The 25,315-nt window shown below is 52.0% G+C and overlaps 7 protein-coding genes across 7 annotated transcripts; 2 read left to right on the top strand and 5 right to left on the bottom strand.

Annotated features, from left to right (window-relative positions):
• Positions 1-529: 529 nt before the first annotated feature.
• On the top strand, positions 530-3,393 carry lcb2 (putative serine palmitoyltransferase 2; the record flags this gene model as incomplete). Its single annotated transcript, XM_025638361.1, has 5 exons — positions 530-539; positions 625-809; positions 875-914; positions 1,218-1,247; positions 1,286-3,393. The coding sequence occupies 5 exons, from the start codon at positions 530-532 to the stop codon at positions 3,391-3,393; spliced, it is 2,373 nt and encodes a 790-aa protein (XP_025497326.1).
• Positions 3,394-5,097: 1,704 nt separating this feature from the next.
• On the bottom strand, positions 5,098-6,618 carry BO82DRAFT_3465 (PQ-loop repeat-containing protein). The gene has a single exon (XM_025633756.1). It carries the CDS (start codon positions 6,497-6,499, stop codon positions 5,201-5,203), a length of 1,299 nt encoding a protein of 432 aa, XP_025497325.1. The 5' UTR covers positions 6,500-6,618; the 3' UTR covers positions 5,098-5,200.
• Positions 6,619-7,994: 1,376 nt separating this feature from the next.
• On the bottom strand, positions 7,995-9,394 carry BO82DRAFT_3414 (uncharacterized protein). Its single transcript, XM_025633548.1, has 2 exons — positions 8,926-9,394; positions 7,995-8,743 (listed from the first exon to the last, which is right to left on the bottom strand). The coding sequence occupies exons 1-2, from the start codon at positions 9,294-9,296 to the stop codon at positions 8,215-8,217; spliced, it is 900 nt and encodes a 299-aa protein (XP_025497324.1). The 5' UTR covers positions 9,297-9,394; the 3' UTR covers positions 7,995-8,214.
• A 654-nt stretch (positions 9,395-10,048) lies between these two features.
• Positions 10,049-12,697, bottom strand: BO82DRAFT_370391 (SH3 domain-containing protein; the record flags this gene model as incomplete). The annotated part of the gene is made up of 7 exons (XM_025637210.1): positions 10,049-11,182; positions 11,231-11,385; positions 11,435-11,798; positions 11,852-11,925; positions 11,972-12,124; positions 12,237-12,608; positions 12,670-12,697. The coding sequence occupies 7 exons, from the start codon at positions 12,695-12,697 to the stop codon at positions 10,049-10,051; spliced, it is 2,280 nt and encodes a 759-aa protein (XP_025497323.1).
• Positions 12,698-14,050: 1,353 nt separating this feature from the next.
• On the top strand, positions 14,051-16,292 carry BO82DRAFT_3385 (serine/threonine-protein kinase). Its single transcript, XM_025633435.1, has one exon. It carries the CDS (start codon positions 14,250-14,252, stop codon positions 16,167-16,169), a length of 1,920 nt encoding a protein of 639 aa, XP_025497322.1. The 5' UTR covers positions 14,051-14,249; the 3' UTR covers positions 16,170-16,292.
• Positions 16,293-17,088: 796 nt separating this feature from the next.
• BO82DRAFT_349633 (mitochondrial 54S ribosomal protein uL15m) lies at positions 17,089-18,588 on the bottom strand. The gene is made up of 2 exons (XM_025633920.1): positions 18,182-18,588; positions 17,089-17,884 (listed from the first exon to the last, which is right to left on the bottom strand). Exons 1-2 carry the CDS (start codon positions 18,514-18,516, stop codon positions 17,158-17,160), a joined length of 1,062 nt encoding a protein of 353 aa, XP_025497321.1. The 5' UTR covers positions 18,517-18,588; the 3' UTR covers positions 17,089-17,157.
• A 2,988-nt stretch (positions 18,589-21,576) lies between these two features.
• BO82DRAFT_3251 (uncharacterized protein) lies at positions 21,577-22,336 on the bottom strand. The gene has a single exon (XM_025632860.1). It carries the CDS (start codon positions 22,109-22,111, stop codon positions 21,659-21,661), a length of 453 nt encoding a protein of 150 aa, XP_025497320.1. The 5' UTR covers positions 22,112-22,336; the 3' UTR covers positions 21,577-21,658.
• Between the last annotated feature and the right edge of the window lie 2,979 nt (positions 22,337-25,315).

Raw genomic sequence — 25,315 nt, 5'->3', positions numbered from 1 at the left:
CTCGAGTGAAGTTGTAACCAACCACCCATTTACTGCATAAGCTGGAAATAAGTAGCGGTGAAAATCCTCCGTGCATCGAAGGATGTACACCATACATATAGAGTAGGCTACAAGTTTACAAGTCTACGGAGTATGTACAACAGAAGTGCAGTGTGGCAGTTCATCCACCTTGCGTTGCCCCTTTCTTATTTTGTTACTGAGCTCCGTACGGTACGTTCTAACTCCGTCCATGTAAGTTTGCGGGAAAGAATACCAGGGAAAAACCACTTGACCAGCTGTTCAACCACCGAAGCGGCGGGAACGAGGGTCCAACTTACCGCTTGATTACCGCTCCGTGACATCCGCTTACTACTCACTAAAGGGAAAGAAAAAAAAGAAAAAAGATAAAAAAAAGCATTAAAAAATCAAAAAGAAGCCAAAAAAAGAAAAGAATAAAGTGGAAAAGGACCCATCGGGGCGTGATGAGGATGGGAACGCTTAATCTGTTTATTCTCATTAGTTCTTCATTAATAATGCCTAATGGGCTGACATGACCGTGGGTAAGTTGCCCAGTGGTGGTTCTGCAGTCTGCACAAATCAGTCATTCACTCAACCTGGAATCAGTTCTCGACCTGACCTTTTCAGGAACGAGTCCCTCCCGAATTGTTCGACTCGACTCGACTCGACTCGACTCTCGCTCACTCACTACCCGGTCGTTCCCACCACCTTCTCCTCTCCTCCTCTCCTCCTCCACCACCACCACCACTCCAACAACATCCGCCTTCTCTTCTCCCCTCCTCACCTTCATCCGCACTTCGCTTTCTGTTCCGGTGGCTTAGTGTTCGTGCGGATTCTCCTGGCCTCAAGGATTCTAAATTTACCTTGTTCGTTGCAGGGCTCCGTGCCTCCTGCCACTGTTGCTCCACGTGCAAAAGGTACAGTACCTGACCGATCATCTCTGATTCTCCGCCATTCCCCCCCTCTCCTAACTGGCCATCTTTGGACCTTTCGCAATCATTCCTCCTTTCTTTACACTTTACTCTCCTTTTACAAAAGCCCTTTTGTTCCCTTTTCATTTTTCTGCGCTGTGCATTCATTGATCGTCTTGCCGCTTTGCGACACTCAATTGCTCAAGTTACTGACCATGTTCTCAACGGCCATTTAGGTGGACAATCTCCGAACGCCGTTTGCTGTTCATACCAATCGGAGACAACAAGCGGCTAGGTAACATAAACCAGCAAGCGGATCTTTCCTTTACTCGAAAAATCGTAAGTGCTGCCAACCAGGTGGTTCTTGCCGTCTCCAGCCCACTGCGCTCTTCCTCCTATCGAACCCGCACGATTCTCCGTGTCTCTGTCCGGCTGCTTCCTTGCGATGCCTCGTCGAGCTGCCGGTCCTTCTCTCACCAACGATCCTTCCAACGCTCCCTTCTTTTCCTCCGTTTCTGTCAAGGGCGGCATTGCCATCAAGGCGCCCTCCGCGAAACCTAGTCGCCTAAGCCAACTATTCTCTACCTCTCCGAAGTCAAGGGCTGAGCCTCAGACTGTGCAGGGTACTGTTCAGTCGCTTAGTGGAAGCTCTCATTCTAGTACGGTCGCACCGCCGATTAGCTCTGCTTCTCTGTCGCTTCCTACAATCTCACTTTCCACGGCAACCGCGGGTAATCCCAACATGGATGAGCCTCCGACCACCTTATTCCAGCCCCCTTCGCCTGAAGAGGCTCGTCGGCTGGCTAAGCAACATGCTCAGTTTGGACCGATTGGCCACCACAGTCATCGCTATTCCAGCCGACATCCCGGCGGGCCTTTCCCGGAGCCTATAATGGACGAGCCGCCCTATTATTATCTCCTTACTACTTATATCAGTTACCTTATCCTCATTGCTTTCGGACATGTGCGTGATTTCTTTGGAAAGCGGTTCCGCGAAGAGAACTACCGTCACCTGAAGCCCCGAAATGGCTATGGCGCCCTCAACAGCGATTTTGACAACTTCTACGTGCGCCGCCTCAAGCTACGCATCAACGATTGTTTCGAAAGACCGGTGACCGGAGTGCCCGGCCGATACATTACGCTGATTGATCGGGCCACGGACGACCACAATCGACACTTTTATTTGACCGGCACGACAACCGATACACTGAACCTGAGTTCATACAATTACCTTGGATTCGCTCAATCCGAAGGCCCCTGTGCCGATATCGCCGAGGCGACGCTCCGGAAATATGGAATCACTTCACCAAGCACCCGTGCTGAAACCGGCACGCAAGATTTGCATGTCGAGGTTGAAGACTTGGTCGCTAAATTCGTCGGTAAAGAAGCCTCAATGGTTTTCTCCATGGGATTCGGAACCAATGCGAACATCTTCCCGGCTCTCGTCAACAAAGGCTGCTTGATCATCTCGGATGAGCTGAACCACGCGTCCATCCGATTCGGTGCCCGCCTTTCCGGTGCCTCCATTGCTATGTTCAGACACAATGACATGCGTGATCTCGAGGCGAAACTACGTGAGGCTATCAGTCAAGGACAGCCACGGACTCATCGCCCATGGAAGAAGATCCTGGTTGTGGTGGAAGGACTCTACTCTATGGAGGGATCCATGTGCAACCTTCCTGGCTTAATCGAATTGAAGAGACGCTACAAGTACAACCTGTTCATTGATGAAGCGCACTCGATCGGTGCGGTCGGACCCCGGGGCCGTGGTGTTTGTGATTATTTCGGTATCGATACCAATGAGGTAGATGTTCTCATGGGCACGCTTACCAAGTCTTTCGGTGCCAACGGCGGTTACATTGCAGCGGATAAGGCCATGATTGATGTACTGCGAGCCACGAATTCCGGCGTGTTCTATGGAGAAGCACCTGCTCCGGCTGTCTTGGCTCAAATCATGTCGGCACTGCGCCTGATCCAGGGCGAGCTTGTCCCCGGTCAGGGTGAAGAGCGACTACAGCGCTTGGCCTTCAATTCCCGGTATCTGCGCCTGGGATTGAAGCGTCTTGGCTTTATAGTGTATGGTCACGACGACTCGCCGATTATCCCTGTTCTCCTCTTCAATCCTGCCAAGATGCCCGCCTTCTCTCACGAGATGCTGAAGCGGAAGATCTCCGTTGTTGTTGTGGGTTATCCTGCCACCCCCTTGGTCTCGTCTCGTGCCCGTTTCTGTGTGTCAGCCGCCCACACTAAGGAAGATCTTGATCGTATCTTGACCGCCTGTGACGAGATTGGCAACGTATTGCAACTCAAGTTCTCCACGGGAATCGCAGGTGGTGCTCTACCAGCGAACGAGGAACTGACTCCCCCTCCGGAGATGGAGAAGGCATGGCACCGCAAGCGGACTCCTAAGGTTGTGCCTCCCAGATGGCCGATTGAGGATGTTATCAGACGGGGTGTACAAGATGTCAAATCGCCTCTGTTTTAGATAAATCTTCTTCTTGCCGGGGAGGAGTTACCATGTCTGCTTTGGAGCTTTGCTGGCCTGTCCGGAAGTCAAATCTGTCAGTCAATGTGAAAATGGTTGCTGTTGCATATATGTTTCAGAGTCTTCAGGTATATTTTCCAAGCCGGTTGCTTTCTTGCTGCCGGTCCTTCAATGCCGTGTATCGCTGGTCGATCGGAGGCAGTTTCTTCTCTCACCACGAGCTGTGCGTGTATCATTGGCCAAACCTAACAAATGTTGCACTTCATGTCCTTATCTGCCCCACTTTCTTCTTATGCACAGAAAACCAAGAGAAACCATGGGATGACATCACGCTCATGAACCGACTCCATTTATACACTGTTTATTTTTTTTTTCCCCCTCTTCTTCTTTCACCCGTTGCCTCCTCAGTTCGTTTTCCACCTCCTGCACGGACATTGCATTGGGTGTGTACATGATTTCGACGTTTTTCTTCCCCCCCCCCCTTTCCCCTTGCCTTTATCCGCAGCAACTGAACTTGTACTGTACCTACACTGAAACTAACACTTAATGAGATCGACGAGCGAAAGGGAAATGCGGGGTCCTGAGAAACGCGGGGAACACAGGCTGAAGGGTTGCTCGAATGCTTTTTTTTTTGTTTTTGTTGTGGTCTTAGAGATGAAGGGAGAAATAGATTGGGGACTCTTTTAATAGTGTTTGAAATTATAATTGAATGACTGATTTATTCGTTCTTATGATGATGATTTCTTCGTTTTATACGCAGCTATCAATGCGTCCTTTTTCGTTGGGCTTTTTCTTGGCCAAGGGGGACAGGATATCGTAGTGCTTTGATCGAGCATAGTACTTTGAAGGAAGTCGCTTGGGTTTGGGTGAGGTATATGGGAACCAGGAGATCATCAAAAGTGGGTGGACTAGGATTTATATTTGGTTATGATCTGGGTAATAACGGATCGAATAGAAACAATCCAAATCTAGTATCATGCAAGGAAGATAGTCAGTTATTCAAATGGAAGATCATATTATTTATATTCTGAATCGATGGATCCATAAGATAAAACATACAAGGTGGGTATACAAGAAATAAAACAAGGTGCAATTGGTATGCATGTAAGGCTATCTACAGTTAAAGTCCTTGGTAATTGAGGTAGAGAACTCTGTATGAGAAAGCGTTTGAGATTGAGAGATCTGCTTCGCCAAGGCTTTTCTTGGTTGAACTCTCATGTATGATGTATGGTTATATGGATGATGCGTAGAAGCAGGCTAAGATCGACCAGGAAAAAAATAGAGAGGGGGTTTATCGTCTCGACCACATGAAAAAACACAAGGCAAAAAGAACTGAAACCTGGAGGTGAAGACGGTTGAGCGACCTTTATGCAAACAAGGATCAAGCCAGCTAGGCTAACCAGTGGAATCAATGCAATGCGCCCCCGTGTTGTATGTAATAGACCCTGTTCGCTTTCCAAAAGAGACAAAAAAATCGATTCCAGAAAGAAATCCAACAACGCCGGTAGGATGAGTATGAGTACGCTGATAGGGTTGCGCAGAGTGGTAAAACCCCCAATGATGATGCACTTGGAACAAATCCCGAAAAAAATGATATCATAGTATCCTGAAACCTGAGGACCAAGCTGATGACAAGGGTATGTGGTGTAATGTGAGTTGATGGGTGATGATGAGCATAAAGTCGTGTGATGATCATGTCCAGCTGATAGGCAGAAAAACAGGTCCCGAGACCGAGGCTTTTCCGGGGAGACACTGGGTGGCGGTGTAATACAACAAAACTGAAGAGTTGGTTTGAGTAACGTGAGCTTCAGGCAGCCCCGTATCTCTCACGGTCATGTTGACGGAGCAGGGCCTGATTCTCGGGATTGCGAAGCGAGGCGACGGCAGAAGATGACACCGAGGGGATCCAGCCCCTCATCCAGCCGCGGACACGAGTCCAGTGGCTACGACCATCCTTGGGATCCTCGACCTCCATGATGGACTCGTCGTCGCGGGAGCCGTACATCAGGAACTGCACGCCCATGGTGCCGTCAAAGGCCAAGACGCCGAACGCGCCCAAGAAGAAGGGGATGGCCCGGCTCACCCACTCCGCTCGGTTGTTGCCGTCCGCATCTGCCCATCCGCCACCGCCGTAGGCAGGGAAGTCGTACCAGGCGTTGGGGTTGGTAAGCAGGGAGGCCGAGTAAAAGAAGTTTCCAGAGAAGGCGGCCATGAAGAGAAGTGGGGAGAGGCCGGAGGTGCTCTTCCGGCAGTAGTTCTTGTAGAGTTGGGGCGGCCGCGAGCCCAGATAGAGGACCGTGGACATCCAGGAGATGATGCGGCCAAGCACTTCAAGAGCATGCGGGGAGAGGCCGGATGTTGTCGTTGTTGCTTGGATTTCGGTGGGGGCAGCGTTGGCGAGGACGGCACACAGCATGGAAGCGAGCAGAAGGGTGCGAGGTGAGCCGATGGGCAGACTGGGCCCACTGCTGCTGGTGCGGATGATAGAGCGGCGGGAGGAGCTGTACTTCTCATTGCTGTAGGATGGTGACTGGCCGTTGAGGGTGCTTACAGTGGGCTCTTTGAGGTCCTTCATGTCTTTGGGGCTCGACACAGGAATGCCCGCCAGGGGACGTGGGACTTCAGAGCTCGAGTTGTCCTCTGAGAAAGGAACGCCCTCCAGAATACCTCCCGTTCCATTATCATAGTGCGAGTGGGTGAGGGCACCATAGCCGTCCTGTCCCCGTCGATAGATTGTGTACCAGAAGTATTGGAAGACGAGAGTGACGTCAACAAAGACGTAGTACCCGGCCACGATCACCTGCCAGCCGGCCTGTCGGGTGAGCAAGGCACCCAGGAGGTTGCACGCGTCACCTAGACACCACTCGACCAGGAAGAAGAGTGACAGGCCTGATGTGGACTGGAGTTGGATGTTCTTGTAGATTTGCGGGAGCTGTGCGAATAGCCAGGAGATGATGCTGAGAGTGCCCAAGAGGGAAGATATCAAGGCTAACGAAGTAGGCACGCAGACATGGAGGTAGGAGGATATGGCAGCGAGGAAAGGCGAGGTTGGTTCGCAATGCTGGGGCAGCGCCGGTTGCAGGTATTGTATCAAAGGAGGAGGCATTGTATGAGGTAGACTGTATGGTCTCGTCTAAAACAATTCGACTGGGGTGATCAGGTTCTCTTTATTCTAGCGTGCTGATAGTTGGGCAGCGGTCTTGAGGCCCGTCTGAGAGGAGGGATTGATATGATAAGAGGCGTAGGCGTAGATAAGACGGAATAGGGTTGTAGTGGTGTAGTAGTTCTATCTATCGGGATAAGACAAAGGGTGGAGCCGGGAAATGAGTGACAAAGATGGTTGTCTAAGAGAAGAGAGAGAGTGTGTGTGTGAGGATGAAAGAGAAGGAAGAAGGGGAGAGGGGAAAAGAGAAGAAGAAGGAAGGGGGAATGGAGAATAGGGAATAAGGAATGCTGATAGTGTACGAAAGAGGAAGTGAAGAAGTGACTGGAGAAGGAAAGAGTCACACTCCGTTTGGGGATGGAGTCACGAGGCCCCCGAAGCCCGGGGCATCGATAACCTTTTTCTTCCCTATCGCCTGGCCCTGATTGGGTCCTCGGAGAAGGGTCGGCACCACTCATCCACTGACTAACTGTGATTATCAGTTAGTTCACTATTTTAGAATAATTCGATCATTATATCAATTCATCTCATTGCCTCACTCAGAGCAGCAGCTGACTGTCGATCCCACTCATCCACTCATCCACTCATCCACTCAGCCACCATCATCCGAGCCAGATAAGGAGAAGCCATGCCCCTCAACTCTATCCCAGCTCCGATCCGATCCTTTTGCAAGGCAGCCAGTCCAGGGGGAGTTCCATGGAATGCGGGATCTCCACACGATAACCATAACAGGGCGCTTCGCAGCATGATGACATGGATTATCCCTTCATAGCCGCAAGACGACCTCTGGCTTTCTTCAGCTCCACGTCATTTAGCCACTCGTTCTCCGTTTGGGTTTGAGTTTGATCTCAGCTCTAACAACTGAGCGAAACAAGTGCTCCCGATAAGGCGTCCATACAAATCAAGAACCGTGTTGTTTGACAGCGACGACGCAATCACTGACAGATGTCTCAAGACCCCGTCAGAAGCTTCCCTCCCGACGATCGACACCTTACTCAATGTCCCGACACTTGACTGTTTATTATCTACAGTTTCAATTGTTCTGATCTCCACATTGGACTTACCTTGGAGGGATGTGGTCTTGACATGAGGTTCCCCTCTCCCCCAGATTCCGATCCAGCCACCGAACCAGGGTCCAACTGGCGCTAATCTCCTGCAAGGCACCGGCCGCAACAATGGTGATATCCCACACGGCATTGTCGTCATTCCCTTCATCATCCTGCCAGGTTCTTTGATTGGACCTGGGGGTCTGATGCGATGCTAAGATGTGTCCGTGCTGGTGTCATTCTGCATTGGCACTATAAAAAAGTGAATGATGTCCTCGGGCACAAGCCCCCGGCAAGATGGTAGCACTTACACAGCAGGGCACCACCGCACAACACAGCACTGCACTGTATCAGTGCAGGCAGCTGTACACCCAAACAAAACAGAGAAGCTGATTCACTAATAGGCTTTAATAGATCTATCAACCCTTCTCGCCACCATCACTACGTGACAAGTGCTCAAGCAAGAGACTTCCCCCATAGACATCAGCAGGACAACAATCAATTGCGTCAACCACCAAGGACTGTCCATAAATCAACAAATACTCATCATCCACAAACAAAGCCCAATCTCCAACAGCATATTTAACAAACTACCAACCTCTCTCCCATCAATCAATACCTCCCCTCCCCCTCTCCCTCTCGACTACCATACCCATACCCCTCCCCCTCCCCCTCCCTCGAACCACTCCTCCTCGACGAACTCCGATGATGCCGATGGTGATGATGATGGTGATGATGCCCATGCCCATGCCCATGCCCATGCTCATGCCGGTGATGGCTATGGCTATGACTATGACTATGGCTATGACTACTCCGATGACTATGACCATGACTATAATGACTCCCCCTTTCATCGTCACTCCCACTATAGTGACTTCCCCCAGCAGCACCACCACCACCATGATCCTCTTTCCTCCCCGCCCCCTTCAATTTATTCTCCATCAAACTACCCAGAATTGCCCCGCCCACCGCTCCGAGCAAGCCGTGGCTCTTCTTATGGCCCAGGTAATAACCCGCTGTACCACCGAGGATGGCACCCCCCAGGCCGCGGTCAGTGGACTCGGGGCCGACACCCTCGTCGTCTGGTTGGGACGGTGGTGGGTTTTGGGACTGGGAGAGGTCGTCGTGGTGGGATTGGTTGCTAGTAGCCCGCTATTGTTAGTCGCTGTATTTCATCTTTATCACATCGAACTGTCTGCCATGCGATACCATAGAAGACATGCAGAAACCGGAACCGGAGAACCAGGGACTCAGTCCCGCGAGAAAGCAGCCAAAAGAGAAAGCAAAAGATAAAAGAGAAGGAAAGAAAAAAAAAAAACCCACTAATACTCCGCATTACTCCCCTGCCGTACGATCCCGTACCCGTGGGGCGGAGGCGGAGGCGGAGGCTCATATTGCGGGCCTAGACGGTCGTGGTCGTAGTCATAGTGCTGCTGCTGATCTGGGCCTGGGACCAAAGCTCCGCCCGCTTCGTCGGGATGGGAGCGGGGGATCTGGGATACATCGTATTGCGAGGTATGGCCGTAGTGCTGTTGTTGGTAGGTCGGGGGGTACTGGTCATGGTAAGCGGAGGATGAAGAGGCGGTAGGCGGCGGGGCATTGTAGTGGTAGTTGTAGTTGTAGTCATAGTCAGACTGCTGCGGTTGCTGCTGCGCTGGTGGGGGTGGGGAGGAGGTGGAGTATGGGTCGCCCATTTTGACGATTGTCTGGGTTATAGAGGGAGAGAGGTTTGATCTCGAGGCTGACGCTGACTGAACTGGCTGGTTTACAGGGTTTTATCTCTCGTGCAGTAAAGCAAACATTCATTACGGCTTACGCTGCTAGTTACAGTGGAATGGAGATGACATGGCAGGAGGGAAGGAGGGCCAGCTGACGGTTCCGCACGACAGCCTTGCCCCAATTCAGCCCTCACGAGATGCAGGCCACATTCCACCATCACTCGACGCACCTCATATCATAGACATATACCTCGAATCTTCCCACATACACAGAGATCATACATTCCTCTCATCCAAAACACAATACGCAAATGCAAGCGCAAATGCAAATGCAATTGAAATGAACATCTCTTCATAACACTATTCAAAAATAAAAAAAAAAATAAGAAATAAAAACGACAGGATCTGGTCTAGATGGCCTGAAGTTCGGGGTATCCCAGCAGCCATGTAGAGTAGGCTGGAAAGAAAGAACAAAACATAAAAGCCAGTTCATGAAACTGGACAGAACAGAATGCAAACAAAGGAAAAGTCAGAACTATACGATCCTATAAACACCACAGCCGCTCCAGGACCGCACTCAGTGTGCACCCATCGGAGCGGCAAACAGTCCACCATAGGCCAACCCTTTCCATGTGGCCAGCACATGGCAAGTTCAGAGCCTATGGGGTGGTTAGGAAGCGGGACCAGAAGTTCATCGACGATGGACAATCCACCTTCTACGACAGGCATCAAGCCTGAGACCGCACATCCGCTCTACTTGCCGACTCCCGGACTCGTCGACCCACCCATTCAGCCAGCATGGAATCCAGCTGGCTGCTCATTTCGCGCAACCGCTTGCTCTCTTCCTTGAAGAGGCAGCCGGTGATCGGGTGATCGGGGCCAGCAGGTGGAATATTCGAATTGTCGTGGACGATGACGAACAAGTCACGGATGTCGTTCTCCTCTTCCAGATAGGACCGCAAGCTCGCGTCGCTCCATGTAGGGGTAGGCGCAGATGCGTTGCTAAACGAGGAACGGGCATCAATGCCTCGACTGTCGCGATGACTCGTAACAGGAGACATGGGCGGGGAAACCGAGACGACAGAATGTCTCGCCGGATTGGAGAAATCCATCCCTGGCCCGGGCCCGAGAGGCGAAACTGGGGGCTCTTCGATCGAAGCACTGTCCGGAGAGTCGAACCCCTGATTCTGATAATCCAACTGTCTAGGCTGGAATCGCTGTGGGGGCGAGGCCACCGAACGCTGCGCGTAGGATACGTTCTCGGACGCTTCTTGCCAGTCGCCGTTCGATTCAACTGGTGACGTTATTTGATCCTGCGGTTCGGGCTGCACCAGTTTCTTCGCAGGGCTCGGTACCCGAGCGGAAGACACCATGATCTCCTGGCTGTCATCGAACGGCCCCAGTGGGGGTGAGGAGGGGATGTCATTCGCTTCTTCCGACGTGACTTGTCGGATGGTCTGATCCGACTTGCTGCTCATCACGGACTTGATGCTTCGGTCAATACTAGCAGGCTCCTGTTCACGAGGGAAATCCTGCTTCGTTGGAGAGAGTGCCACCGGAGGTTGCTTCTGCAGCTTACTGGGCTGCTTCTGCACCACTATCTGCTTGGGGGATCGAGCTTCAGGAGAGACTGGGGAAGGAATCGAGTCCAGGGATGTTTTAGGCTGAGGGGAAGATCGGGAGAATTCGCTCGAGTTCTTCTCCGCCTCATCAGTATCCTCGTCGTGGGACTTGGTTTTCTTATCCTTCCTCTTAAAAAGGCCGCTCAACATCCCAGATTTCTTGTCTTTGCGCTTTTTATCCTCTTTGCTCTTATCAATCGCACTGAGGGTCTTGTCGATATTCTCCATGCTACCGCGATTCTGATGCAGGTCAATAGACATTCCACACGGTCGGAACAAGTGACTTACTTCACTGGCATCGCCGGAGAGAGCACTACTGCCGACTTCATCCCGGAGGAGGTTGGGCGTTAGGGAAATCTTCTTGGTCTCGACGGTGTCGTCTCTGAAGAAGGAATCGGTATTGCGGACGGTGCCATTTCGCGACCGGCTCACACTGTTGTCGGCTAGATTCTCCCTTAGCTAATGTCCCGAAGACCGGACTGAGACACTCACTTTCAGGCTCGAATAGCTCCTGGCTAGAGCGTTGCTTGATCGGACTGTTGCTAGCGGCCTCTTCAGTGTCGTCGATGCTGCCTTCTTCGGCACCCTTATCGCGTTGCGACTTGGTCCTCAAGGGCTGGACAACGATGTCATCGGTTTGGCCGTCGTGCGCATCCTCCGCCTCCGCTCGCGAACCCTCATCATCGTTGAAGGACGCTGCGTCGTCTAAGTCCTCATCGCTGGAGTACTCGATATCAGACGCCTCGATGTACGTCGGAGCGGTGAACTGGACGTTTTTGGTTGTTCTGCGACGCACTGCCCTCATCAGGGGGTTCTTCGATTTCTCTGAATTGTCTCCGAGCATGGTTGCCGAAAGCTACCACATATAGTATCAGTAACTGGCCAGATTCCGACGACTGTCACACTCACATCCACGTTGCGATGCTTGTTCAATCTGGCGAGTCTCTCGGTCGGAGTTTCAATGTGTTCAGCCGGCAGATAGCCTGCTTACGGTGAGCTTGGATATACCTATGCCAGCAGGTGACCTACCAATACTGCCGTCTTTGACAATCCGCACGAGCCACCAGTAGCTATTGCTGTCATCCAGCAGCACCATAGTGTCACCCTTCGAGGCGTTAGCCTGTCCGTCGACGGTCGCGTAGAAGTTGTGCAGCGCATAGACGAATTCGAAGTCAATATCCTCTAGGTTTGGGTTAGATTCGACCGTGATCGGGACCTCCACGGGCAGGGAGTGCCCAAGAGCCGGAGATTTATGCAGAGTGACATGGTGGTGGGCGGAGGAGGCCAGACATACCGTCGTCAATGGACGGAGAGCTCGAAATCTTATCCATCATATCGTCATCTAGCATGTCATCACTTTCGCCGTCGGCCAGATCGCCTTCTTCGTGTTCCCCGGAGCGATCGCCGTGGTGATCTATATCCTCAATCTCTTCGTCTTCATCGTCGTCGTCGTCATCGTCATCGTCGTAGATATCGATCCCGTCGGCGCGGTTGTCACCGGGTTGGCCGTCATGGGCGCTGGGACCATGCATGATTTCAGCTTTGGTATCCTGGTCGGCCTGGCGAAGCGCTTGTTCCTGGTGGGGGGCAATCCCCGATGGATTCATGGGCTGTCTGGAGTGATCCTTGGCGGAAGGGGCATGCTGGTCCTGGAGGTCCATGGTATCTGTCATCATACATTTGCTGATCAGCGCGACGGCCACATGACTTCCACTCGTTGCACATACCAGCCCGGACAATCCGGGGCCTCGTCATTTTGACTATGATTTTCGCGCCTGCGAATTTACTGGTTGAGATGAAAATTGGTTTGATGTTCCGTGGGCGAAAGAGCGACTTTTGGAATCATGAACATTGGAGCCCGATGGCGAATGTAGATCGGCACGGCGCAGCGTCCCGGTGCGGCTTGAAAAGAAGGAAAGTCCAGAGCAGTAGGCGCAGAGAGTTGCGATAGCGAAGAGTGGAAGTAATTTTCCAGGGAAGAAAGAACGAAGACGACGACCACGAGGAGCAACGGCGGGGGTGGGTACTTCAAGTCCGACCAGGGAGGGGAGGGGAATTCGTCGGGCAAACAAGACGAAAGGGAACGACTTCCAGAGCGGATTAAACACGAAGACAAAAACAAAAACAAACTGTAGAAAAGAAGGGCAAACAACAATAGCCAAAACGCCAATGTTATTGGGGAAAGAAGGGAAATTAGGTACCAGAAGAGGTGCCGGGGAGTGGGTGGGTGGGTGAATGGAGCAAATGTGAAGCCCAACGCAACGCAACGCAACGCAACGCAATGCAACTCAACGAGTTCCCCGGACTGATTCAAGCATGCAAGAGAATAGGGGAGGTCCTCCTAAACAAGCGCCCCTTGCGCGCGCTTACCCACAGCTCCGATCCCGTGCCTGGACCGCCCAGGCGGCCAGAGAGGGACGGACTTGACCAGATCCAGGGAACAGCAGGGCTTAGGGCCCAGGGTCAGGGCCCATATCTTCAGGTGATAAGTGATTGAAAGATCAAGGATCCATAATCTGAACTAATCCAACCTAGGAAGCCTAAGAACCGCCCGGCGGGTCCGCAGCCACCAGTACTAACTTACTGTCTATACAGTCCTACGCAGCGTGGCTGTGAATGGCTGATCCCTCCGTCACCTTACATTCAGGCTGACCAGTTGGCTGTCAGGCAATAGAGTCGCCTCCGTCATCACCCGAAGATTCCCCCACTCACTTGCCTTTTTTGGGTCCCTTCTTCTCCCGATCTTTTTTCTCCTCCACACCTTTTTCCCTTTCTTCCCTTTCTCCCATTCATTGCCATCATCATCATCATCATCATCATCAATCATCTATCAGTCAATGATTCAATGGGCCCTCCTTCCTGCTGCTGCAGAAGGATTGCTTTTTTGGTCTGATCAGCTCACTCAGTGACGCTAACCTGCGCCTTAGTGCACTGAATACTTCTTCGTCTCTTCCCTTTGAGCTTAGCTTCTCTCCTATCGGATCGGGACCCTCCGATAACTTAACTGAACTAAACTGCCTTTACTAAGTACTGTACAATAAGTTACAGTACTTCTTACTGTTCTTCTCCTCTTTTTGTCCCTCTGCGACTTAACACCCACCCACCGAACCACCACCACTCGATAAAATCACCCCTCTCAATACTCACCCCCCCATCTTCACTGTCATCTTCTTTTCCCCTCTTTCATGCTTCTTACTCCCTCTCAAAAGTCTTCTACAGGTTTCACTAGAGATAGAACTCTTTTCTCCACCGCGTCTTTCTTCTCTTCTTCTCATAGACGTGCCGCTCTTCTGGCGTGCGGCAGGGCATGGCTCAGACGGGAAGACCCAGCACTCTGGCAGGGTTGAAGCTTGAGACGTCTTTCCAACATACACCTCGACCCCGATGGCGGGGCGAGGCTGAAGGCGGAGGAGCGACGGATGGCGATCGTACAAACATCTTTCACGATTATCACCCACCCCGTGGCGGTACTAATCAAGACAGCAGTGTTTTGAGTGGCTTACACTCGGCGACACCTCCTATCTCCGTTCCTCGTCATCCTGATCTTTCCGACCCAGAAGATGTCAGCTATCCTCACAAACCCGAGGATGTGCAGGCCTCTCCGCTGGACAGCTTTCTGCAGCAAGAACGCCGGCCTTCGATCAGCTTTGACCCCATCGTTGCACTGGACTCTGGTCGACGCCTGCCTCTCGAAGAGCCTCTGGCCGGTCGGCCGCAAAAGTTTCAGTCGCGCAGCTCGAGCTTGAGGAACACTCTACGTCAGGAGGACGGGCCCGACGATCACGACCGCCAGTCGGACCTTAGTTCCAGTCCGGAAAGGCAGCGGCGCCATCGGCCCATTCCTACCGGTTCTTCGCGTGGCAGCTTTCCGGAAGAAGAGGAAAACGCCGTGGCCTCGGAGATCGAACATCCAACCTCTCTCACATCGAGATCGACTGCGTCCCCGGTGACTGAAGAAATCCGAACTCCGTCAGAGGGTTCTCGGATTCTGTCATCGCCGGTCTACATGGCATCGCCTGTACAAGGGTTTGCCTCGCTTGACGATCGCAGCTCTTGGTCGGGAAGTGCTGTGACTCCCTTCGGGAGCAAGGCCAGAGGCCTTCGCCTTTCTACCCGGCAACGGTCGCGCAGATCTACCGCCTCCAGTGGCAAGTCTCCTGCCAGCATGTTTCTCTCAATGTGGAGCGCCGGCGGGGAGGAGTCTGCGCCGCAACCTGATGACGAAGGCCAGATGGTCGGGACGGATTATGTTCTTGGCAAACAGATCGGCTTCGGGGGGTTCAGCACTGTGAAAGAAGCGTACAAGGTCGAAGAGGATGGCAAGACCAAACACCTCGCTGTCAAGATCGTCAAAAAACAGGTCTCGGGCAAGAGTGAGAAAGAAAACGACGAGGTTCAAGCAGAATTCGACCACGAAGTCCGAGTTTGGCGCTACCTCAGCCACCCCAACGTCCTGACCTTGGATGCTGTGTACGAGACTGATTTCGCTACGTTTTGTTTTACGAAGCTCGCGATCGGCGGCACTCTATTCGATCTTGTCCGCCAGAATCGAGGCGGTCTGGACCTCAAACTTGCCAAAAAGTACTCATATCAGCTTGCCTGTGCACTTCGATACTTGCATGAAGACGCTCGCGTTGTGCACCGGGACATCAAGCTGGAGAACTGCCTGCTGGATCCCACCGTTTCGCCTGATGGGAGCGAGGTCTCAACCCTAGTGCTCTGTGATTTTGGCATGGCGGAGTGGATGCACACGGACAACGACGGTTCGTCGCCTGATCCTTACGATAATGTGGCGGATCGACCGCCTCCGAAGAATATCGGACCGGCGGGATCCAGCACCAGCGTTGCGGGAAGTCTGGAGTATGCTTCCCCGGAGCTGCTTCTCTCGACCAATGGAGTCATCCATCCTTCGGTCGATCTTTGGGCGTTTGGAGTCATCGTCTACACCGTTATCGTTGGCTCCCGGCCGTTTCAAGATCCGTTCGCGCCGCGCATCCAGAACAACATTCTCAATGGGAACTGGAACCAACAAGCGGTCCTTGGCGATGAGGAAGCGGACGTTCCCACGCGGCAGGAGCGGGAAGATGCGCTTGAGGTGGTCACAGGATGCTTGCAGATGGATCCCACCAAACGTTGGACCATCCGTGATGTAATTCGCTCGCGGTGGATGCGAGAGTTCTCTCAGAACCCAGACGGCAGCCCCACCGAGTCCATTTGGAAACTCTAAGGCAGTCCCAGAACGGGCTGCAGCCAAGCCTTGATGGCGTTATACTTATGACCTTTAGATGACTACGGGCTAGCGCGCGCGGCATTGCGCCTAGTCTTCTCATCCATGATACCCTCTTTTATGTTCACAGCGGGTTTATGATATATCCAGTATTTGACTTTTGAGCGCGTTTTCTTTTTCGGTATACCTTTTGTGTTTGTGAGACAATGAGACTTGGGAGCATTACACAATTTGCAAGGCGATTGCATGGCGTTTTTTGGGTGTTTTTCTTTGGGGTGTATTGATATCCAGGTGGCCTTTCTGTTGTGGTTGTTGCGAGCGACCGGCTTTCACTGTGACCTTGCTAATAAAGGGAGAATGGGCATGGGAAGTTTGTCAAGATATCGAGAATGCTCCACTATACGAATGTTAATGACTCCTATACTTGGTGTGTTTGTACGCTGCTAGGCATAGCTACTGTAATTGCGCACGAGAACAAGAGATATTGCTGGTCGCTTGCACTCTGGATCGGTAGGTGGAATCAGCTGCAAGTTATTCTGGCTGCTCTGGGTGCTTCTGCTACTATCTCTAGCCTGTAGCCGAAAGACGAGACCCCTGAGCAGACGATAGTCCGGTTGAGGTGAAAACCTGCCGACCAGGAAATAGGAATCAAGACTCACCACCAAACAAAACCATTCGGCTATAATCTACGAGCTTGAGGTATACCTACAAGGGCAACCACACTAGCCAGCCACAAAGAACATGAATGACCAAGAAGAAAAGAAAATCCATATCCACGATAACCGTATAACAAAACATATTTATACAAATTACAAGAGAAAAACCAAAGATCTTTCAAAGAGTCCGAACAACCCCTTACACAGACAGGTACACGGCACCACCACCACCACCACCACCACCACCATCACACAACAACACACTTTGTAATGCTTCCCACCCCCCTTTCCCCCACCGCCCAATAACCAAATCAACCCGGAACAAGGACAACCTACCAAAGCCTATTCTCCGGCAGCACCTTCTCCTTATGCGCACCCGCCGCCGTCTTCCGCTCGACGGGCGACCGGAAGAACAAACTGGGACCCTCCATGGGCTTGAGCAGGTGGCTCAGGTAGCCGCGGTGGGCGGGGTCACGGTAGTACTCGATGTCGCGACGCTTGGTGGGGTCGGGCAGGCGGTAGGTGTAGCCCATGGCGCGCATGATCTCGCTCTCGACGAGCTGGCCGGCGGCGTCTTCCTCGATGCCGGCGGCGGTGAGAAGACCCGCGGGGCTGCTGCGCGCCGTCCACGCCGTCGACACGAACGGGTGCATCTCGCGCTTCAGGATGCGGCGGATGGCGCGCGGTGTGTAGAAGCGCGTGGTCACGGTGCCGCCGGCGGCCTCGACGGCGGCGATGGCGGCGGCCGAGGCGCGCGAGACGACGATGTGGATGGGTTGTTTGAGGACGTTGGTGCCGTCGGGGAGGGTGGGGGTTGAGGATTCGGTTTCGATTTCGGATGTGGAGGGGGTGGTGGTGCTAGTGCTAGGGGTGATGACGGCGCCCTTCTCGTCCTTCAGGACGCCGCGGCCGAGGAGCTTCACGCCTTCCTTGGTCTGGTGGATGCAGCGCGAATCGAAAAGCTCGCGGATCGTGATCGGGCGCGTCGGGTCGATGCGGCCTTGGTCGATCCAGTCTTGGATGCGGTTGAGGTTGATGGGGGCTAGCTCGATGGCGTGGCTGGTCGGGGTTAGTGGTGTTTATTGTTGGATTGACTGGGATTTAGAAGGAGGATCTGGGGAATTGGACATCCGGGGGTTCGGCTTGGGAGTCGGTTGCGTCAGGATTGATCTCGAATTGGCAGAAAGATGTTCCAGGACCATTGCTTTGCAGTCGGGAAGCGATTCTGCAATTCGACCTCACTGTCGAGGAATCCTCAAAACACGCACACCCCGATCCCAAGAACGAATCCCAATGACGCAGGAATCCGATCCCCCAGTCCCCTGAGTCGATGCAAGTGCAGGAGTGCAAACATACATATTGTTATATCCCCGCTCCCCGTGCACAACAATGTCCGGCGTCTGTCCACCATTGAACCCCGCGGGCACCTTGCCGTGCTGCTTCTGACCCTTGTGACCGCGACCGGAGGTCTTACCCTTGCCGGAAGCCGGACCGCGGCCGCGGCGGATGCGCTTGTTGTAGGCCCCCGCGTTGTCGGAGAGCGAGGCCAGGATGTGCGCGTTGCGGGATTGCTGGAAGCCGGCCAGAAGGAATGTCAGCGGGTTGGCGGTGCTGCTGGCGGCGGCGGCCGTGGTGATGGGCGTCGCGGACGTGAGCGCCCGGAAGGGGAGGATCTGGAGCCGGGGAGGCATGGCGGGCCGACTTCAATTGTGATGGTGGGGGAGTGTGCAGAGTGAGGTGAAGTGGTTGAGGTTGGAAGTGTGTCGCCGCGGAAGTCCAGAGACAGGATCTTTCTGCTGGGATGGGAAGTTTTTGTCGGCCTGAGGCAGACACCAGGGCCAGTGGTTGACGGAGGAATCTCGGCCCGGGATGGCTGTTCTCGTGCGGTGATTGGTGCATTTCGGGAGTACATTTTTATTGCACTGCTAGTACTGTATCTAGTAGTTTAGATGTTATGGCTGTCTAATCCCAGGCAAGTGTATTGTGTACTTCGAGTCTTCAGTCAGACTAATTATAGGTCGATTTCTTAGCCCGGCTGTCAGTCACCACCATCTTACTCCGATATCTGTAAGTCATCACGACTTACCGTCTCAACTACAACCAGAAAGCTAGCACACCGAGATAGAGTAAACTTCTTTTGTAGACTGAGCTAGACAAGTGACCTATGTTTCCAAAGCTACCAAGTAGGGCAACCTTCTTTTGTTTGTTGTGATTTGGCTTTGCTCTTGCCTCTGGGCCCTGCTATTCTGGGTTCTAGGCTTACCTGGGAACAACCTCTTGATATTTTGATATGCTTATAGATTGTCTAGCATGAAACGAGTTCAATGAGGCAGATATAGTTATGGTGCACAGCCACTAGAATTGATACGCTCTATGCCTTTAGAGTGAATGAGTTAAGCTGCGTTGCCCTTATCGCTATCATCATCGTATACATAGGTCACGTCTATTACCCTCCCTCCACTTCCTTCAGAGGTTCCTTCAGAAGTGTTCCTATTGCTCGCCCCGCCCATTACCTTGACCAGATACCAGCTATATATAGCCCCGTATATAGCTAAACCATAGCCCTAATGACAGTCATCCCCAACTCGTCGGTACTAGAACAGGAGTCGTCAAGCCCGATAACTGCCAGCACGAAAGGAAGCTGATCAAGTTGTCAGTCCGGATCGCTTCTTAATGCAGGCCAGGTCGACCTTACGTGGACTGGCCTGGGCTGTACAGCCCTTAAAGGGGTCAGCGTTCACCTCTTCCGGTCAATTTGCTTGTTCTTTGCTTTTCCTCGTTTGTGACGTCTCTTTTTCAATGGGTGCATGTGCAGAGTGTGAACAACAACAGCAACAACCAGTCTTCCCTGTAAGGCGAGAGGATGGCTACAGTACTGTGCTTGTCTGCTTCGGTATCGTACTAAAGACTGATTCATTGAATGAGAAGCAGCAGCAGCAGCAGCAGCAGTGGCAAGTCTCAAGCTCCGCGGATGCATCGGTATGTATAGTACTTCCGTCGCGGCCGCATATACGACTTCCAGTTCGAGGGAAAGATGGGGATCACAAGTCCGCGAGCGGTCGGTCGCATTGGATCGCTTCCCTTGTTCGAACAGATGTAGTATATAGTCCACTCACGAGAGGAGTACGGTATACGTATACGGAGACAGATTGTGTTCTCTCCTCATCCAGAAGATGGGCGGCAGCCTGATTGTCTCGGATCCGCACAGATACGGGGGGCACAGGGGATGATGACAACCCCATCCTGACCTTGACGCGCGGTAAGCAAGCAAGCAAGCAAGCAAAAGTAAAAGCAAAAGCAATGGGGATGTATGGTTCGGGGTTGTGGTCTGATGGTGAGACATGATCTGTCTGAAGTGGTTGCTAGTTAGCTGGTTGACTGATTTTATGTAAAGTCAAAGTCATCCAAACCATAGGGGCTGGGCGAGGGGAGCGTGTTTGGGGCCTTTTTGTTTTTGTGGTGTTGATCATTGCGTGTAGATACATCCATCGGTCTGCTGTATGCCACAGGAAAGGGAGGGGGTCAAAGTGGCAGTTGTACCTGTACCTGTGCAGGGCGCACACACCAGCGAACAGCTTATTATTTTCGGATGACCACGAATCTGGACCTACGGTGGGGACAGGAGAAAGGACAAATCGGATTCTCAATGCCAGCAGTCGGATGAACATATTCGTTCTATCCCTGTTTGTTGTTGTCCCATCTGCCGTCGGGCAAGCCTCCCATGTGCCGTGAAGTTAGCTGGGTGAAACTGGACAGAAGAAAAATAAATAAATGGAGAAGAATGGAGAGAATAAAAGGCCTGAGAGGGGTAAAAGAAGTTAATCAGACAAGAAAAAGAAACAAAATAGAAAGGAATAATAAGTAAATCGCAGAGAGGTCTCGACTGGACAGAAGTCGAAGGAAGCCGGGGTCTTGCGCGGCGCTCGCTTAGATGACCTCCTTGATGTTTCGATGTCGCTCATGCATTGTTTATTCGACTTTTCAATTGATTAGGAACTCAATGCTCGGAATCACCTAATCATACTCGCGCATATCTAGTCTGAGAGTTGGGATGTTGATATGCTTGAGAATCGACTCTCATTATGTAGTTATTGCCTTGCCAAGCGAACAGAGGGAAATATACTTGTAGTAGCCGGAACAGAACCTATCAATAAATGATTGCCTATCCGCTGGGACATTACACAAATCCGAAGCTCTTGGTGATCGACTTCCCATAGAAGCATTATTGCCATTAGACTCTTCACCATCCTTGCAAGATGTCGGTCGCAACCCCAGAACCACCACAAGTACCGAGTCAGTGTCCAATTTCCAACCAAACCACCGGAATTATTAATGAATGCCCTTGTTCCTATCCCCCTTGACTCACAATCACATCACCTCACCCCACGAAACGATCCAAAAGTCCGGCCCTAATATTGTCCCTGATTCACCAAATGCCTGTTGTTATGGAAGCACTAGCCCATCAACAAACACCGCAACCATCACCGAAACATTTCAAACCTCAAACCGATGATCGTCAACGTGCCCTTGCTTCAAATGCCTCCATACACCGACCGTCTCCGGGTGCCTCGAGGGTAGTCCCACGAGGGGGGCAGTTGCTGTCTTGTATCCCCTCGAACGTAGGGAGGACAAGGGGGTGGGGGATTATTCCTACTCATAGTACTCCGTAAGGACGCATGGATAGATCCGGTCAACCCTGACCTGACGGGGTTCTCCGTGCACGACTACCCCAGGTTTCGCAACCAACAAACAATTCGGCCTCAACGAGTTGTGTCTGTATAATTCTGTACTGTGCTGTGCAGAGTGTTACGTGCAATGTTGATCCCCAACACGTTATAAGTATGTGTATACTTTACACCCACCCAGATCGTATAACAAAAGCCCAAAAAAAAGATCAATCAATTTTGTAGTGGTCTTGTAAAGGGACCAAACCAGCCTGGCCCACAGGGAATGGAAAGATGTTTTGTTTATTACTTTCGCCCCCAAAAGAGAACCCGACCAGACAAATATCCAAAGATCGACAGTGTTCACCTCAAGCAAGCAATACAGTATCCAACCCGCAAGGATGCCAGACCCGGATAACTCGATGCAAGGGAATCCGACCACCAGATCACAGTAACAACTACTGAGCAAGTGTGCAAGGCGGGAAGGACAGAGGTTGAGGGCAAACGTATTCCTGAGGGAGGGCTTTTTTCTTTTGCACCTACAGATAACTAGCAAGCAAGTGACACTTTCCCTCATACATAGATACCCATCTACACATCTACACAAAAACGTACTGTACATATCTGCTGTTTCTCTTCTCTGCTTCTTGTCCTTGCGTATACCGTATAGTACAACTTCCCCTCCGCCCTTCGCCTTTCCTGGGCTTCAATAGATTATCCCCCTCACTCAAGCCCATGACACGATGCGATCATGTTAAACGTGCGTGTTGAAAGAAATCGAATCGATAAAGAAACTAGGGGATGAACCGATAACAAACTCCCCACGGGCGATGCGCCATCCTCATGCTCCTACCGTATAACGCTAGGACGCGAGGGGAGACAGCAACACAACATCTCTTTTTCTCTCTGTTTCTCTCTCACAAGGGTCTCAACCTTTCCTGGTACAGCACTGTACATAGGATGTTCTTCCATAACCGCGATCCAGGGAAAGGAAAGTATCTCACTAGCCATCCTATCCTGAACCACCATACGAAACATACTCTTCAGACATGAGAAGGACGCTGATGGTGAGATGTGTGCAAATGAAGGTGAAGGTGAAAATCCAAGTCACGCAGGTGCTGGTGCCCTCCCCTTCCCCCTTCCTACCGTGCCTTGCCGACCAGACTCGATGGATCTACGTCGATGGGTAAAGGTTTCAACGACGATAAAGGTCATGTTGCACGAGCACGAGCACGAGCACAAGCAGACGGAGGGAGCCAACAACGCTGTAATTCACGGCCTCATTATCGACTTTGAGGGTTGGGGGTTTGACTTTGACCGCTGCTTTGCGCGGCGATCTTGCTCTGCTTGAAAAAGAAAGGGAGAAAAGGAACTAACTGAACAGCGCACGGGTGAGAGGGGCTGGGACTAGTCAAGCGTACAGTACAGTAGTGAATGAGTGTGAAATGTAAAGCAAGTATGTCCTCCGTCGCGTCCAATCCTTTGGCACCCTCACGATTTGAGATAGTCACATCAGGCGGGTAGTTCGTGTAAGGCGAGTGAGACTTCTCGAAGGACACACGGATGGAATCGCATATGCTAGCGGATACGTTGAGAGGGATGGGGGGTCCGGGAGGTCTAGTGAACCATCTCGAGGTCTAGTTATCTGCTAGGCTGCACTTTTCGTGTAATGACAATATGGCCGGGGTTGCTAAGTTAGCATTGCTATTAGCATTGCTAACTAGCTAACTACCTGACTGACTAACCCCGCTGGAAACGTCCAGGGACTTTAGAAGGAGGTCTAGCAACGCTCGCTGTCCATGCCCAAATTGCTTTGCTCCGTGCGGAAGATTCATCGCCAGTCACTTAGTTGGTTTTATACTTAGTACGCCGGAACTTGGTCTCTTCCAAGGTGGTCCAGCATTTCGAGCTGGGAGGAAACAGGGAAATACTAAATGCCTGCTGCGGTCGGTAAAATCCAGGATCTTCGTGGTAGATTCGATGAACCGAGGTCATGTGATCCGGACGCGTCAAACGCATCAACGGTCATACAATGTTAAATATGGATTACTCGAGCCTTTAGAGCCAGGCAATAACGCCGTCGCTCATTTGCCAATGGATACACAATCTCGAGGCAGTATGGCCGAGAGCACAGGAACCTGACTTGACCGGTACTATGCAACAGGTAGCTTCAAGTTGGGTGCAACGAATACCTGTTCAACCGAAACCTTCTCCGATCCACCCACGAAGGTGAACTGTTGATCAATTCGGACCTACGGAAAGGCGAGGGATAATTTACATAGTATAAACAAACCAAAAAGCATATGCCGCACCTAAAACCAAACCCAAATCAACTGACTACGAAGCAGAGAATAACTCTCCCGCTTTCCGGACGGGCCACGGTGCCGCAACCGGATATGAGAATTGCTTTTTGGTGTGGCAAGCAACGTCTCCAATCATGGAGGCTAGGTGCAACTTAACTTCCACCAGGCTGCAACCGCTAAAAGTAGTTCAGGACCGAGTGCTCTATGTACTGTACCCTAGAGAATCGATGATGTCCGCGCTGGTGGTTCTCGTCCCTTCGCGGAAAACACGGATAATCATAGCCAAGGTATAGTGCTAGCAGTACCCGGCCACTAAACCGCAATTCTAATCCCGGGCGCAATATCGAGTTGTTCTGCTAGACGAAAACAGCCGGGGAACGAGCCTGGGTCGGGTCATTCTTATCCTTCTTATTTGACCAGGTTTAAGGTTGATATTCCATGGTTGGAGCTGGTTCCAATGAGGTAGATGGGCAGCAGCATGTTCGAATCAGAAGATGAAGTCGGAATGAGGCCGTGAGTTCGACAGCAAACAATCAAGAAGGAACGCAAAAGGTCAATAGGAGAGAGAAGGAAGAGCGCACAAAGCCGAAAAGCTTGTGGCAGAGTCGTTGGTCAGCAACACCGAGAAGCAGCGAGAGGATAGTCCAATATCCATCCAGTGCCCAGATACCGCTGCAGGTAATCACCGGACAGGAAGTTAGTAGAGTATGGATGGAATACTAGGTAGAGAATACGGAACAGAGTCGACAGATTGACGACCAACCGCATGCTTCTGCGTCGAGTGGGTAGGGTAGGGTTGGAGCATCATCTGGAGTCTTGACGCCTTGGAGGTCGGGTTGAACCCAAACAGCGTCTTGCGATCGTCGCCGCATCCTACTACCATCTCATCTCGACCAGTGGTGGTCTGCTGCTATACGGAGTACTGTATGTAGATGTAGTGTAGTGTAGTGTAGTGGAAGTAGGCGCCAATTAGCGAATGTTGCCTGCGCCCGAGTGACCAACCCAGTCGACGACCCAAGGATGCGCCCCAGCCCCAGTGTTGGGATGCTGGGCAGACGGTGGACGAGGGCGTGGTGAGACTCCATAACGGAGTCATCAGCATCATCATTCAGTTTGAAGTGGATTGGCTAGTACAGAGACAGTCAGACGGAGACTTAGGTGAATGATGATGGTATCATGGTATAGTTTACTCCGGCAATTGGGGAGAGATAGCATCGTGGCTATTTCTGGGCTGTATGTGTATGACTATTGTGCCGGGAGGAAAGTGGCACACACGCTCCACTTCAACAGTCGGAAGTTCTGGAACAACCGCCGCCGGTGTTGCTGCTGCTGCTGCTGTTGCTGCTGCGGCTTGTTACGCTGTCAGGTAATCAGGTATCGGTGATCGCAGGAGCCGGGGGCAGCCTTGAGCAACCTCACACCCTGATTTGTTTGAGGTTGGTCAAAGGCGGTCCCCATCCAGTCCGCGAAACCTCGAATTCCTGGCCGTAGCACCAATGAGAAGGGGTAGACGCAATTGTCCC

This window comes from Aspergillus uvarum (assembly GCF_003184745.1).
Source record: "Aspergillus uvarum CBS 121591 unplaced genomic scaffold BO82scaffold_1, whole genome shotgun sequence".
Classification (NCBI taxonomy): Eukaryota; Fungi; Ascomycota; class Eurotiomycetes; order Eurotiales; family Aspergillaceae; genus Aspergillus; species Aspergillus uvarum.
The sequence above is the reverse complement of the archived record's forward strand: the minus strand, read 5'-3'. Positions and strand labels throughout refer to the sequence as shown.